The sequence below is a fragment of the Salmo trutta genome, chromosome 32 (assembly GCF_901001165.1).
Source record: "Salmo trutta chromosome 32, fSalTru1.1, whole genome shotgun sequence".
NCBI classification, from domain to species: Eukaryota; Metazoa; Chordata; class Actinopteri; order Salmoniformes; family Salmonidae; genus Salmo; species Salmo trutta.
In genome coordinates this window covers 35,762,048-35,778,221 of record NC_042988.1, presented here as the reverse complement: position 1 = coordinate 35,778,221, position 16,174 = coordinate 35,762,048, and the positions used below count along the sequence as shown (strand labels likewise).

Below are 16,174 nucleotides of genomic sequence, written 5' to 3'. Positions count from 1 at the left end.
CAAACGTGAGTATTTTAGCAGTCTTGACACATACAACCTTTACTTTCTTCCACACTCTCTCCCCCCCTCACCCAGATTTTGAACATGGGGGATGTTGGCTCGTGGGAAGAAGATGGGATGAGGCGCTCACACACACACTTACTGGCAGACTTGACAGGTGACGTCTGATTGGAGGCCGCCGGTGAAAATTTGGTCAATGATGCAGCTACAGTGGTTTGGATTGTTGGCCTTCTTCCCGTTGTCGTCTCCTAGGTAACAGAACACAGAGAGAGAGATGGAGAGCGAGCACACAACACAGTGGACACCTTTGCACTTTTAAAGGACTCTTTCACTCACTCCCCCCCTTCTCGCTATGTCGCCCCCTCCGTACCCCCCCGCTCTTTGTCACACCCCCCTCCCCTCGCTCTCTCTCCACTGCAGTGAAGCCTGTCTAGCACCTCTAAACTCCCTCTACAATTCTGGCGAATCAGAGGCCTCCTTACTGCCGGGTCCCTCCCTCTGTGTCATGGCGGTGCAGTGGGGCACATTGTCATTCCCCCCACAATCCTCTCGGTCCCTTCAGTGCGTGGCACTGTCACTTTCCCATCACTCTTCCCCTTCAGTACATTTCCATTGGTGCTGAGTGCGGACAACACACTGCATTATGGGTAGATTTGACACAGACATGTCTCGGCTAAAGTGGAGTTTCAATTGACACGACTGAGGATTCAGCGCATGCAGAATTTATGCAGGCAGACAGACGTGACAAATCACTTGTCTCTTATAACCTATTTCAACTGTAGGCTAACAGATTATTCCCTTTTTAACCAAACAATTACAGTGTAGAGCTCATACATTTGTCTTGATGAAACCCACTTTGGTCTCTATTCCGCAAGAAGAATCAGAACATCTCTCTTCCGTTACAGTACACGGTCTGTACTGCACGAGTGCAGTTACACTGAAGAGATACAATATAGCTCAACCTCAGTGTCACTTCTCTTTAACAATAATACAGTACATTAGTGTATTTATCAGTAAGCTGTTAAGTGAAACTTTCCAACAGTATTTAAGTAATAAGTCAGGATAGTGATACTTACGGGTGGTGTCTCCTTTGCAGTGCCGGTGCAGCACGTCCAGCGCTGCGATGAGGAACTCGTGGGCATCCTGTTGCTCGTAGCCCGCTAAGTGACGTGCGTGAGTCCACACCAGGTGCAGCAGCCGGAAGGGAATGTGGGGCCAACGGTGGCCCGAGTAGAACTGTGGAGAGAAAGTAGGAAATAGGGAGAACAGAGATTTAATGTCTGGCAGCCATGTTGTTAAATGTACCTACACTCAACTTGCATCTTCACTGAAACAGAAAAGTGAATGTTTTTCTTCATACAGCTGAGACCTTAACACAGGGGTTCAAACCGTTCTGTGCCCGCGACCCCATTTTGATATCCAAAACATTTCACGACCTCCACCATGTAAAAAAAAAAGTGTTGTAGTCAATGGCCAATGTTTACTTTTTAATTTGGAGCTTTGACAGTCTATTACCAATCAGTTTACAGTACTATGACAGTCTATTACCAATCAGTTTACAGTACTATGACAGTCTATTACCAATCAGTTTACAGTACTATGACAGTCTATTACCAATCAGTTTACAGTACTATGACAGTCTATTACCAATCAGTTTACAGTACTATGACAGTCTATTACCAATCAGTTTACAGTACTATGACAGTCTATTACCAATCAGTTTACAGTACTATGACAGTCTATTACCAATCAGTTTACAGTACTATGACAGTCTATTACCAATCAGTTTACAGTACTATGACAGTCTATTACCAATCAGTTTACAGTACTATGACAGTCTATTACCAATCAGTTTACAGTACTATGACAGTCTATTACCAATCAGTTTACAGTACTATGACAGTCTATTACCAATCAGTTTACAGTACTATGACAGTCTATTACCAATCAGTTTACAGTACTTAGAAATACTGTCAATCTGAAGGAAGTATAGTTTGAAGTGACAAATGCATCAGAAAGGTATTGGGAAGTTCAGAAGATCCTCAGGCAATAGTTTTTTTGATCTTCTATGTAGAAAAGAACATTAAATGCTATTATTTGTTAGTGAATGCTAGTCACTGAACTTCCAGAGAGGGTGTGTGAAACCAGACTGCTGAATCTCCAGGTTGCTATGGGGATTGGATGACTGACAGTCTAGGTCAGGGTGTGAGATGGAGAGAACACCATAATGAAAGGAGTGCTCTGCTTGAATGCAGAACCAAGCCCAGCCTATTACGGTACACACACACACACACACACACACACACACACCTTTAATCTCCTGACTCTCCCTCTGAGGCCTGATTGAGATTTGAGGAAACACACGCACGCACAAACAAGCTTATATCTTGTATCTTACAGGCTCTTTGGTCCTCTTTGGTGCTGCGGCTTGAAGCAGGCTGACAAACCAAAGAGTCTATAAAAAGGAAGACAGGGAGGGGCTGATCAAAGACCATTTCCTCCCTGGCTGAGAGGAGCTATGTGTGGGTACAAAGTTAGAGGAACAGCCCCTCTTTCCTGGTACTGATGATGGTGCTGCATGCTCCAGGTTCAAAGGGAAGGAGGAACGCGTGGAGCAGGAACGAGCAACGTGATTGGGAGAGAGGGAAGTGAAGTAAGTGTGCGCGAGCGTCTGGCTCTTAGGGACAAGAACAGAGATATGCTCTCTAGCTGAATAGTTCTCAGCAAGCACACAAAGTTTATTCTGAAAATGTTATTCTAGTTCCCATTGTAGCATGACAAATATTCTCCAAGGGTATGCTTTTCACTTTTCTCCTTGGGTGTACTCTAGACACCAGTTTATTCACCCTTCACTGTCACATCTGAACAGCTGATTCAACTGGTCCACTCATCATCAGGCTCTCAATGAGTTACATTTTACATTTTTACATTTTAGTCATTTAGCAGACGCTCTTATCCAGAGCGACTTACATTTCATACATTTTTTTTTTTTTTCGTACTGGCCCCCCGTGGGAATCGAACCCACAACCCTGGCGTTGCAAACACCATGCGTTGCAAACACCATGCTCTACCAACTGAGCTACAGGTGTTGTTTGTCTGGGGCTACAACAAAAGTGTGTGCTGTCGGGGTAGTGGAGGACTGGAGTTGGTAACCCCTGGATTCACCTGGTCAGTCGATGAGCCCTTACTGACGTCAGGGGAGGAGACAGGGTAAAGAAGGATGTTGAAGCCTTGTCTATGTCATGGAAAGAGCAGGTCTAACGTTCTGTACACTCAGTGTATATACACACCAGAGAGTGGGGGGGGCGGGGGGGGAGCATTGAGTTTAGTAGATGTAATCTCACCAACTGACTGTACTCAACACATTCAGGACTGTGAATGATAGGTAAGGAGCCTAGCATTTAGAAATAAGTATGGAGACAGACAATCCCCCCCACCCTCACACAGACTGGCGAGTTGAGTTTAAACAAAATGCCAAATACTGTAGCTGTATAATATGGCAGGGCATTCTTGTTGAACTCAGTTCATTTCTCTCAGACAGAGTTGTTTCCCTCCAGCTCCACAAAGCAGTGATCCAGTCAGTGACTCCCCTCTGCAGCCAGTCTGGGAGAACATTCTGTTTTGATGTGGTTAGTCATTCCATTTCTATGTCTGACTGGCTGTAATTCTCTCTCATATGTTTTCCTTTGGCCTCCCAAACCCCTAGAAGACTGCATTTGACCGCCCTAGGTTTGCAACATTCCAGTCTTTCCCAGAAATCCCAGTTGGAGGACTCCCTCCCTGATTATTCCCTCCTGATTCCGGGAACTGGGATTCTCCAACAACAAACATTTCTGAAAAAGCGGTGAATTTGGGGATTTTTTACGGAATTGAGCAGATTGCCACCCTACCCCCCCCCCCCCCTCCGGCCTTACCTCCTGAAAGAGCTGGGACATCTCACACACCAGACAGGAGTTGGACTGCATCTCACACTTGTGCCTGTCGGACAGGAAGAAGTCGCGCAGCAGGGGGGTGTGGGTGAGGGCCTGGACGATGCAGTTCATGAAGCACGTGTTGCCCAGGTTGATCAACCCTCGTAAACCTGATGGGGGACGGGGGGTTAGAGAGAGAGGGGGAATGTGAAAAAGTAGGCCCATCTTCAGGACAAACAATCAAGAGAAGCACAGCTCTAACATACACATCTCCTGTAACAGAGAGGAGGACATTACGCTCTAACATTCACATCTCCTGCAACAGAGAGGAGGCCATTACGCTCCAACATTCACATCTCCTGTAACAGAGAGGAGGACATTACGCTCTAACATTCACATCTCCTGTAACAGAGAGGAGGACATTACGCTCTAACATTCACATCTCCTGTAACAGAGAGGAGGACATTACGCTCTAACATTCACATCTCCTGTAACAGAGAGGAGGTCATTACGCTCTAACATTCACATCTCCTGTAACAGAGAGGAGGACATTACGCTCTAACATTCACATCTCCTGTAACAGAGAGGAGGACATTACGCTCTAACATTCACATCTCCTGTAACAGAGAGGAGGACATTACGCTCTAACATTCACATCTCCTGTAACAGAGAGGAGGACATTACGCTCTAACATTCACATCTCTTGTAACAGAGAGGAGGACATTACGCTTTAACATTCACATCTCCTGGTTTGGGCTAGCGTAATCCAGCCATGGTTTGGGCTAGCGCAATCCAGCCACGGTTTGGGCTAGCGCAATCCAGCCACGGTTTGGGCTAGCGCAATCCAGCCACGGTTTGGGCTAGCGCAATCCAGCCACGGTTTGGGCTAGCGCAATCCAGCCACGGTTTGGGCTAGCGCAATCCAGCCACGGTTTGGGCTAGCGCAATCCAGCCACGGTTTGGGCTAGCGCAATCCAGCCACGGTTTGGGCTAGCGTAATCCAGCCACGGTTTGGGCTAGCGTAATCCAGCCACGGTTTGGGCTAGCGTAATCCAGCCACAGTTTGGGCTAGCGTAATCCAGCCACGGTTTGGGCTAGCGTAATCCAGCCACGGTTTAGGCTAGCGTAATCCAGCCACGGTTTAGGCTAGCGTAATCCAGCCACGGTTTGGGCTAGCGTAATCAAGCCATGGTTTAGGCTTGCGTAATCCAGCCATGGTTTGGGCTAGCGTAATCAAGCCATGGTTTGGGCTAGTGTAATCCAGCCATGGTTTGGGCTAGTGTAATCTAGCCATGGTTTGGCCAGTGCAGATAAAAGCTGTGGTCCACCACAAAGGCCTGTGTGAACAGATCAGGTGAGGCCCAGTGCTGAGCCTGGCACTGGTCCAGCCTGTTTGGCCCAGAACTAGAGCTCTCGGCTGGGGATTAAACTCTCCAGACTCAACCCACTCCACACACCAAACACCCCGAGACAGCTGGTAGGCCTCTCTATGAGTGTTTCATTACCGCGACAGGGAGGAAGCAAACAAAGTAGGAAGACTGAATGAACTCTAGAAAATCAAGCGAGATAACTGCAGAGAGAGGAAAAGAGATTGAGAGAGAAGAGGAAGAATGAAACAACACAGAGGCCTAAGTACGTTTGAATTTACAAAGAGTTTGAGAAACAGAGAACGACCGAGAGAGAGAGAGAGAGAAGAGACCATCCTTGTTGTGTGAACTTGTCATTGAAGAAGGAACAGCACATTCTCTCTCTCTCCCTCTCTGGGCTTCTGCCTGCTGCCCTGTGGTGTTCACCCAATTTAAACACATAAGTAACCCTGGACTATACAGACAACACCACAGACACCTGGACTACACAGACAACACCACAGACACCTGGACTACACAGACAACACCACAGACACCTGGACTACACAGACAACACCAGACACCTGGACTACACCACAGACAGCTGGACTACACAGATACACACACGTCTGGGTGATGAAATCGACCCTGCTACCATACAAGAACTTCATAAGGATGTGCGGAGAGCGGACCAGCCTATATCTCACCGATGGTGCAGTTTGTAGTGATTTTCCTTCGCTTTGGATTGTGCCGTAGTAACTCCAGCTCTCGCTTCGTAGGCTCCCACGTCGAGTATTTCTCCCCTACACCTGGTCAAAGACAGAGACATCGTTGAGACATTGACGAAACCATCAATATTTTCAACCTGATCCTTGATAAAGGTAGCCTGGTCCCAGATCTGTTTGTGCAGTCCTGCCAACTCCTATGGTAATTGTCACACCAGTGACCATAAGAGTTGGCAAATAGATCTGGGACCAGGCTATGATGGAGGTCTATTGCAGAGATCATTCACTAGAATGTTTTCTTGAGCGAATGGTTGGAGGCCAGAACATAATGACAAAAATAATGGAGACTTCAGACTGACTGCAAGAAGCCCAAACAGATAAAATATTTGACTAAAACAATCATTTCAAACCTTGAACATTTGTAAACGATCATGTGTCTATTATTAGTTGGAATATTTGTGAACAGATTTTCTAAATTAAAATCACTTGGAGCTGATTTGCTGGTGTTTTTACAGTAATTGTTTTTACTACCCAAGGGCCACCAGTGGGGAAACAATGGTCTATTGAGACCAAAACATTGGTACAAAGATCCAATAAATCTGTGGAGCATGTAGATCACCAGTGTGCTGGAGTTTCTTTCCAAACCTGAACCCAAGGAAAGTCCAGTGGCACGCCTCAGCTATACGTCAGGGCTTCATTCCAGGGCCAGTAGTACTACTCACATTGTATATTAACCATATTGATTCCTTAGTGAACAACTGGAAGCTGCACTTTTATGCTGATGACACTGTGCCAGTATTTCCACTGCAGTCATTTATAGGTGGTTGCTGCGCCACGACAAAATCACTGATGCCACGGCCCACAAATATGGATCATGAAAAAAATATATTTCTGCTAAGGGCGACTTTGAAGATGCTAGAACAATCCACGTTTACTTTTCCTCTGCAAAAAAAACTAGAAATGAATAGAAAACGTATTCTACTCTGGGATAGTCAGATTTATCTAGTTACCTAGTCGGCTTGTTGTTGCATGTTCTATGCCAGAGAAATATTACTCTCGAGGCACATTCAAGTTGAGTGTCATTGAGAAGGAAACATGCCGTCTGACAAGCAGTCAATGCACAAGTCTTGCAATCGCAGGGAAAACAGCAGTGTTGATGGCTTTGTTTATTTTATTTTATTTATTTTTTAACTAGGCAAGTCAGTTAAGAACAAATTCTTATTTTCAATGACGGCCTAGGAAAAGTGGGTTAACTGCCTTGTTCAGGGGCAGAACGACAGATTTTTACCTTGTCAGCTCGGGGATTTGATCCAGCAACTTTTCGGTTAACTAGTCCAACGCTCTAACCACTACCTGCCGCCCCGGAGGATCCCAGCTTTCCATTCCTACTTTATTTATTTCTCAACTCTTAAATATGTGCGAACTGCATCTTTTTAAACCCAGAGTTTTTAGCAATACCATGATTAAGAATGTTACCGCTTTGCAATTTGCTGTGAGTGCACAGAGGAGAGTGGAGTTCAATGTAACACGGATCATCTAACTTGGGGTAAAACACCACCCTAGCGCAAAAATGACAGATTCATGGTGACATGAAGTGGTTTCTGTGAGAGGTACAAACAGTGTCACACAAGATGGCGGTTTACCCCAAGTTACCCTAACAGGTAGGCCTACATTATATTCACTTTAATTCATCAATAGGATCCTAACTAGATAAAAGATTACATTTGGGATCTAGCTAACGATTAGCTCAATAGGGTAAACGCAGATCGCCAACCAATGCTTCAGCCTATGTATTTATAGCCACTATGCTGCATCAGTTGGGCTACAGGTGATAATGCTGATTGCTAATAGCATACCTGTTAATATGGACCATGTATAGGCTATATGCCTGCCATGGTCCAATATGTTAAAATCATTTAAACAAATGATTGTACCAATACATGACCAAAAGTATACGGACACCTGCTCGTTGAACATCTCATTCCAAAATCATGAGCATTAATATAGAGTTGGTCACCCCTTTGCTGCTATAACAGCCTCCACTCTTCTGGGAAGGCTTTCTGCTGGGACTTGCTTCCATTCAGCCACAAGAGCATTAGTGAGGTCGGGCACTGATGTTTGGCGATTAGACCTGGCTCGCAGTCGCCGTTTCAATTTATCCCAAAGGTGTTCGATGGGGTTGAGGTCAGGGCTCTGTGCAGGCCAGTCAAGTTCTTCCACACCGATCTCAACAAACCATTTCTGTATGGACTTTGCTTTGTGCACGGGGGCACTGTCATGCTGAATCAGGAAAAGGCCTTCCCCAAACTGTTGACACAAAGTTGGAAGCACAGAATTGTCAAGAATGTAATTGTATACCATAGTGTTAAGATTTCCCTTCACTGGAACTAAGGGGCCTAGCCCGAACCATAAAAAAACAGCCCCAGACCATCAATCCTCCTCCACCAAACTTTACAGTTGGCACTACGCATTCGGGTAGGTAGCATTCTCCTGGCATCCACCAGACCCAGATTCGTCCAGACTTCCAGATGGTGAAGCAATGCTTGGCATTGCGTAAGGTGATCTTAGGCTTGTGTGCGGCTGCTCGGCCATGGAAACCCATTTCATGAAAGTCCCGGTGAACAGTTGTCCTGACGTTGCTTCCAGAGGCAGTTTGGAACTCGGTAGTGAGTGTTGCAACCACAGCTGATATTTACACGCTAGACGCATTTGCACTCAGCGGTCCTGTTCTGTGAGCTTGTGTGGCCTACCACTTCGCGGCTAAGCCGTTGTTGCTCCTAGTTGTTTCCACTTCACAATAACATCACTTACAGTTGACCAGGGCAGCTCTAGCTGGGCAGAAATGTGACAAACTACTTATAGGAAAGGTGGCATCCTATTATGGTGAAAGTCACTGAGCGCTTGAGTAAGGCCCTTCTACTGCCAATGTTTGTCTATGGAGATCGCATGGCTGTGTGCTCGATTTTATACACCTGTCGGCAAGGGGTGTGGCTGAAATAGCTGAATCCACTAGTTTGAAGGAGTGTCCACATACTTTTGTATATATAGTATATGTGAATGAAGCTGCCACTACTTTAAAATCACTGGATGCAGTTTATCATAGCTCCACACATTGTGATCTGTATCAGAAAGTGGTTAAATAAATAAAGGTTAAAATACATGAAGGAATAAATCAATTATTGACTTGGGGGGGGGGGGGGGGCAGAGATAAAACAGACACAGAAAAGTAGCGTTTCCTGAGCTGCTGGAGACCAGCAACACTGTACCTTGCAATTTCCAGGCTTTCCTCTGTTCTTCTTTGGCAATCTGTTCCATCTCTTTGTCGTATATGTAGTCTTGACACACAAAACAATATATTCCACCATATAATAAGTCTATTGCTGGAAGGGAGAGAGTGAGAGAGAAAGAAGGAATATACAACCATTAGGAATAGATATTTCCTACAGAACAACAGCTTGTGTTTATTGCACGTCGAACCTCGTCATTGATGTGGCCAGCGTGAAGACAAGCACTTTGTGTGTTCCACTCCTCTATTGATTTGAGCCTTGTGTCGTTCCATGTCATTGCTGCTTGCATTGGAGAATTAGAGAACTATCACGTAGGGAAGGTGTGTGTGTGTGTGTCACAGAGTTTTTGTTGTGGGACTGTGTGTGCGTGCATGTCCATCACATCTACCTCCCCTGCTCTTTCCACAAGCCTATGTTCTCCAACACCATGGTAACAATACCTGGGTTCTTCTGTTGCCGTGACAACCTATTTATTCATCGGTTGCACCTCCGTCACTCCGTCACGTCATGCTAATGTTATGAACGTTCTCAAGCCGCCCTCTGCCGGCGGGCGCCATAGTGGTACCATAAAGTGGTGGTAGCGTCCGTTCAGAAAGACTGGGGTTAACTACCATTTCATCTAAATTACACTATAGTGCCTGGAAATACGATGACATTGCTAAAGTAGTCAAATATTTAGTAGGAAACTACTTTGCCAGCATTATCATGTCGTTGAATTGACTTTAGCCAGATGGCAACGTTGTCATTAGGGGCGGCAGGTAGCCTAGTGGTTAGAGGCAGGTAGCCTAGTGGTTAGAGGCAGGTAGCCTAGTGGTTAGAGGCAGGTAGCCTAGTGGTTAGAGGCAGGTAGCCTAGTGGTTAGAGACAGGTAGCCTAGTGGTTAGAGACAGGTAGCCTAGTGGTTAGAGACAGGTAGCCTAGTGGTTAGAGGCAGGTAGCCTAGTGGTTAGAGACAGGTAGCCTAGTGGTTAGAGACAGGTAGCCTAGTGGTTAGAGACAGGTAGCCTAGTGGTTAGAGACAGGTAGCCTAGTGGTTAGAGACAGGTAGCCTAGTGGTTAGAGACAGGTAGCCTAGTGGTTAGAGACAGGTAGCCTAGTGGTTAGAGACAGGAAGCCTAGTGGTTAGAGACAGGAAGCCTAGTGGTTAGAGACAGGTAGCCTTGTGGTTAGAGACAGGAAGCCTAGTGGTTAGAGGCAGGTAGCCTAGTGGTTAGAGGCAGGTAGCCTAGTGGTTAGAGACAGGTAGCCTAGTGGTTAGAGACAGGTAGCCTAGTGGTTAGAGACAGGTAGCCTAGTGGTTAGAGCGTTGGGCCAGTAACTGGATTGCTGGATCAAATCACCGAGCCGACAAGGTAAAAATCTGTCGTTCTGCCCATGAACAAGGCAGTTAACCCACTGTTCGCCGGTAGTCCGTCATTTAAATAAGAATATATTCTTAACTGACTTGCCTAGTTAAATAAAGGTTGAATAAAAATAAATCAAATAAGCTAGAAAAGTGTGTCAAAAATAACTAGCAATGATAACATTAGCTAGCTAAAATCCGGTGGCCTCCCCTCAATCTTAGCTAGTTATACTGCATCTAAAATCAATCTGGCAACATCAAAATGATGACAAAAAGGTTATTTTACTAATTACTTGCCTCCTATTGAATGTCATAGTATTTCCAAGCCACTGTAATAGTTATCAGAGCATTGAGAAGAATGCTCAGCCGGGCATCAGTCCAAAACAAACGTTCAAAACAATATTGTGACGAAACATGCAACTCAGGGACAGCCAAATATATTGCGCATTTGGATACTAAAAGGTTTGTCTCATAACTAGGAGGATCCAGGAGAGTGAAAAGGGACAATTGATGGATAGGCCTAAACATTTATATAGAAAATGTAAATGGGGCGTTATGTGTGTGTGTGTGTCCATAAGATGAGAGAGGAGCTAGCTAGAAGAAGCTCATCATCTCTGTGTCCAATGGCAACAGGCATGCACTGAGAAAGGCCTTGACTGATGTGGTAACCACAGAACCAGAGAAAAGGAGAGAGTTCTGTGAACAACACCACAGAGGAAGTTAAAAATAAATCTGGCAGACAGACGGAGGAGGATGATGAAGGAAGTGAAGGAATCCAGAGGAACAGCTGGGAGTCAGGGGTTCATTTGATGAACGGCACAATGGCACAGTGAGTGAGAGTGTGCTACTGTGGAAAGCCCTGACCTAATTAACACTGTGGTGGTAGTCTGGGGGGCTGGGGTGGGGCGTGATGACAGGAGCGACCCACACGACTCAGTGTATTTGTGTGTGTGTGTGGGTGTCTAGATCAAAACCTTACTGTGACACCCCACTGAACAACAGACAGCTCAGTGTGTGTGTGTGTGTGTGTGTGTGTGTGTCAGAGTGTGTGTCTAGATCAAAACCTTACTGTGACACCCCCCTGAACGACCGACACGGCTCAGTGTGTGTTTGTGTCAGAGTGTGTGTGTGTGTGTGTATATACATCAAACCTTACTGTGACACCGCTCCCCCCAGAAGGACCTTCTAACCTCCATCACACCCTAACAGATTACCCTAGCATTACCACCCTCTCATTCATCTGTCACCATTCTCCTCAGACCATATCACAACCACAGCAATTACCTCCTTTTACTTATTAGTACTGTATATAGACCCATAATTACCATAGAAATATAATAAAATGGAAATTCCAATGGATCTGTGATGGGTGGTATTTCTACGCCAGCGTCCCAAACGGCACCCCATTCCCTTCATAGTGCACTACTTCTGTGGACCCCGGTCAAATGTAGTGCACTAAATAGAAAACAGAGACTGAGACTTTGATAATTACCATGTAAGAATCACAGGGTCATTCATAGTCTATGTGGTTGAGGATTAAACATGTCTAGCCCTCCCACAGAGCTGACTGGGGAACAGACAGGCTTAGAGAAGGACATTTGTCTGCCTGAGACTAAGTACTGGCTCCCAGTAGAACGTTAATGCTACGGAGAAGGACGGGCTCTGCTCAATGTCTCTGAAAAGGACAGTTTTCTCAGGCAGAGAGAGGCCTGAATCTGCCTGTGTGTGTGTGTGTGTGTGTGTGTGAGAGATAATAGACATGACAACATAAGCTAGCAAGTGCACATTTTACCTAGGTTGTGGCGTTTGTTTTTGGCGTGCTCGTGGATGTGTTTCTTGGTGAAGCAGCCGAAGAAGACGCAGGAGAGACAGGAGTGGAGCCGGTTCAGGTGGGCGCCGCACATGTGACAGATACATGACTTGGCCTGCAGGGGGCGAGAGAGACAAAGAGGGGAGAGAGAAGGATGGAAGGGAAGGTGACGAGAGAGGGGAGGAAAGGGAGGGGATGGAGAGAGAAGGGGTGGAGAGAGAGAGAGAGAGAGAGTGTCAGAATAAAAAAGGAATATACATTGACATCTTCTGAACATTGAAAAAAAAAGATGTCATCGTAGCCTGCACTCAAATAGAAAATGGATGTTATGTGCGGTAGGTTTCTAATATTCAAGCATAGGCGGCGTTATTTAAAAATATATATATTTTAAATATATTGCCTACAATCGGAAAGAAAGGCAGCAGGCGCAATTTGGGCAGATTATTGTTTGGTTGCGACTGTCTGTGAAAAGGCCAAGCCAGGCATATTGTAATATTTCAAAATACAATCACAGGAAAACATAGTTTGGAAAGCAAATGGTTAATGCTGTAGAGAGAAGACAATGAAAAGACTCATATATTTTCATTGTCATTAGGGGGGGGTTCAGTGTTACTTAAAAGTTTGTTTTTGGACAATTTCCTCGTCATATTGTATTTGTGTCTCTCCTTCTGGAAGACCTATTACATGGACAACGTTGGTTTTAGTGATCTGTGTCTGTCAGCAGAGTAGGCTACCTTGTCATTTGACATACTAAAAAAGATTCTGCTAACGTCTCCAGTCATATAAAGTGTAGTAGAAATGAATGAAATGTGTTTATGAAAAGGCCACATTTTTCTCATGTAAAGAATGAAGAAGTGTATCTGATACAGCCTAGGTCTACTCTACCCTATACAGCCATGCACTGAACACTCTGCATACAACGGTTTAGTTATTTTATTCGCTTAAATTACTATCCAATCTACTCATCACATTACCAATAGTAGGTTATCGTACATACGTTTACAAATGTGATGATGCATGGAATGCTTTATTATAAGGGAGCATTATGGTGAAAATTAGCTTCCCCAAACGTGAAACTCGCGCGGTGCCGATGTATGCCTGGTAGGCTACACCAGTTGTAAAGTGGATTAATGTGCTTCATTTTAGCAATAAGTATAGCAGTACGTCAGTCTAGCAGTACATCAGTATAGCAGTACGTCAGTATAGCAGTACGTCAGTATAGCAGTACGTCAGTATAGCAGTACGTCAGTCTAGCAGTACATCAGTCTAGCAGTACATCAGTCTAGCAGTACATCAGTACATCAGTATAGCAGTACATCAGTACAGCAGTACGTCAGTATAGCAGTACGTCAGTATAGCAGTACGTCAGTCTAGCAGTACAGCAGTACATCAGTACAGCAGTACATCAGTATAGCAGTACATCAGTACATCAGTACATCAGTACATCAGTATAGCAGTACAGCAGTACATCAGTATAGCAGTACATCAGTATAGCAGTACATCAGTATAGCAGTACATCAGTATAGCAGTACATCAGTAAATCAGTACGTCAGTATAGCAGTACGTCAGTATAGCAGTACATCAGTATAGCAGTACGTCAGTATAGCAGTACGTCAGTATAGCAGTACGTCAGTCTAGCAGTACATCAGTACAGCAGTACATCAGTACAGCAGTACATCAGTACAGCAGTACATCAGTACAGCAGTACAGCAGTACATCAGTACAGCAGTACAGCAGTACATCAGTACATCAGTACATCAGTACAGCAGTACATCAGTACAGCAGTACAGCAGTACAGCAGTACAGCAGTACAGCAGTACATCAGTATAGCAGTACATCAGTATAGCAGTACATCAGTATAGCAGTACATCAGTATAGCAGTACATCAGTAAATCAGTACATCAGTATAGCAGTACATCAGTACAGCAGTACATCAGTACATCAGTATAGCAGTACATCAGTAAATCAGTACATCAGTATAGCAGTACATCAGTCTAGCAGTACATCAGTCTAGCAGTACATCAGTCTAGCAGTACATCAGTCTAGCAGTACATCAGTCTAGCAGTACATCAGTACAGCAGTACATCAGTACAGCAGTACAGCAGTACATCAGTACATCAGTATAGCAGTACATCAGTATAGCAGTACATCAGTATAGCAGTACATCAGTACAGCAGTACAGCAGTACATCAGTACATCAGTACATCAGTACATCAGTACATCAGTATAGCAGTATAGCAGTACATCAGTCTAGCAGTACATCAGTACAGCAGTACATCAGTACAGCAGTACATCAGTATAGCAGTACAGCAGCATGAGAAAGCTGGGATCCTCTTCTAAATAGCGACCAGTAAAAACTCTGTTTTCACACCAAATGACTGAGCTTATAAGACGTTTCACTAGGCTCTGTAGGCTATCTGCTCTCCAACCGGGTTCCAGGGCTCCTGGGCATACGGGTTTTTTACCAACTTCAGTTGTGATACAAACCTTAACAAAACATATAGGCTTATGGGCTAGGCTACAGGATGTGTGCTACAATGATTTGAAAAGGTCTGAAAAAAGAAAGTCATGCTGTGTTTCATGCCTTTGATTGCACACGCTGGGCATCATTCATGATGACAATAAATTATTCTCAAGTGATACTATTGTCACCCATCAGACTATTCTCAAGCAAATCTCATCTTTACATATGCTACATAATATAGGCCTGTGTGTGAAATGAGTTGTGATTTAGAATGGACCATTATGTACCTGTCACAACTGGAGCTAGGGGGGAAAATACGTACGCACTTAAATAGTGAATGGAGGACGCTTTTCCCGCGATTCATTTTCACGCCAGCCAGGTAGGCTACTCCTGTTGTAAAGGAAGCACTGTGCTTAATATTAGGAATGTTGAGAAATAAAAGTAGGCCTAGCCTATAGAAATGTTGTGCAACATGAGCTCATGATGTGTTTGATTTGATTTTGGATTGCATTTATGTCAGAGTGATTAGAGGGACAACAGAATGCTGAGTACCAGGCCCCTAGCGACTGGCAGTTAGCAAGTTTGGTAGACTACTGATGACCATCAGCAGCATCAGAGCTGGGAGAAGCCTAGTTACCATGACTAAACGTTTATGTGTAATTTGACTGCGGTCATGGCTCGTGACCGCCGGTATGACGGTAATACAGTCACCGTAACAGCCCTAAGATGAAGGCAGACAGAGTAGTGATGGTTGGGCCCCTTTGAGAAACCCCATGTGGTCCAATATATAAAAGCAGACATTCTGCTTTTCCACACAGCACACCATGCTCCTGATTGGATTCATGCATGGTGGAAGAAAGCATCTTTGACACACTGACAGCAGCTGGAGTGTGTGAGTGTGACGCAGAGCCTCAGAGACGACCGAGGGATTTATAGAACCATTAGAATGCCTTGTCTTTAGAGGACCTGCAACACTGAGCTCTGCAGGGCCTGAGGCCACAGGGAGAGGAGGACATGGTGAAGTGAGGGGGGGTTGTGTGTGTGTGTGTCTGTGTGTTTATGTGTGTGTGTGTGTGTGTGTGTGTGTGTGTGTGTGTGGTGTGTGTGTGTGTGTGTGTGTGTGTGTGTGTGTGTGTGTGTGTGAGAGAGAGAGAGGGAGAGAGAGAGAGAGCAAGCCAGCAAGCAACACAGAGAGATAAAGAGAGAGAGAGAGAGAGAAAGAGACGTGGAGAGAGAGAGACGGGGAGAGAGAGAGAGACGGGAGAGAGAGAGACGGGGAGAGAGAGAGA

At 45.1% G+C, this 16,174-nt stretch overlaps 1 protein-coding gene across 2 annotated transcripts in view; it reads right to left on the bottom strand.

Annotated features, from left to right (window-relative positions):
• Positions 1–16,174, bottom strand: part of LOC115171799 (ubiquitin carboxyl-terminal hydrolase 22) — a 73,883-nt gene that overhangs the window by 20,360 nt on the left and 37,349 nt on the right. For both annotated transcript variants that reach the window (XM_029728946.1, XM_029728945.1), the window contains 6 exons: positions 12,404–12,536; positions 9,249–9,362; positions 5,965–6,066; positions 3,915–4,081; positions 1,077–1,236; positions 143–248 (listed from right to left, as the gene is read on the bottom strand). In XM_029728946.1, the coding sequence (XP_029584806.1) occupies positions 143–248; positions 1,077–1,236; positions 3,915–4,081; positions 5,965–6,066; positions 9,249–9,362; positions 12,404–12,536 (782 nt within the window). The remainder of the gene's footprint in view (positions 1–142; positions 249–1,076; positions 1,237–3,914; positions 4,082–5,964; positions 6,067–9,248; positions 9,363–12,403; positions 12,537–16,174) is intronic.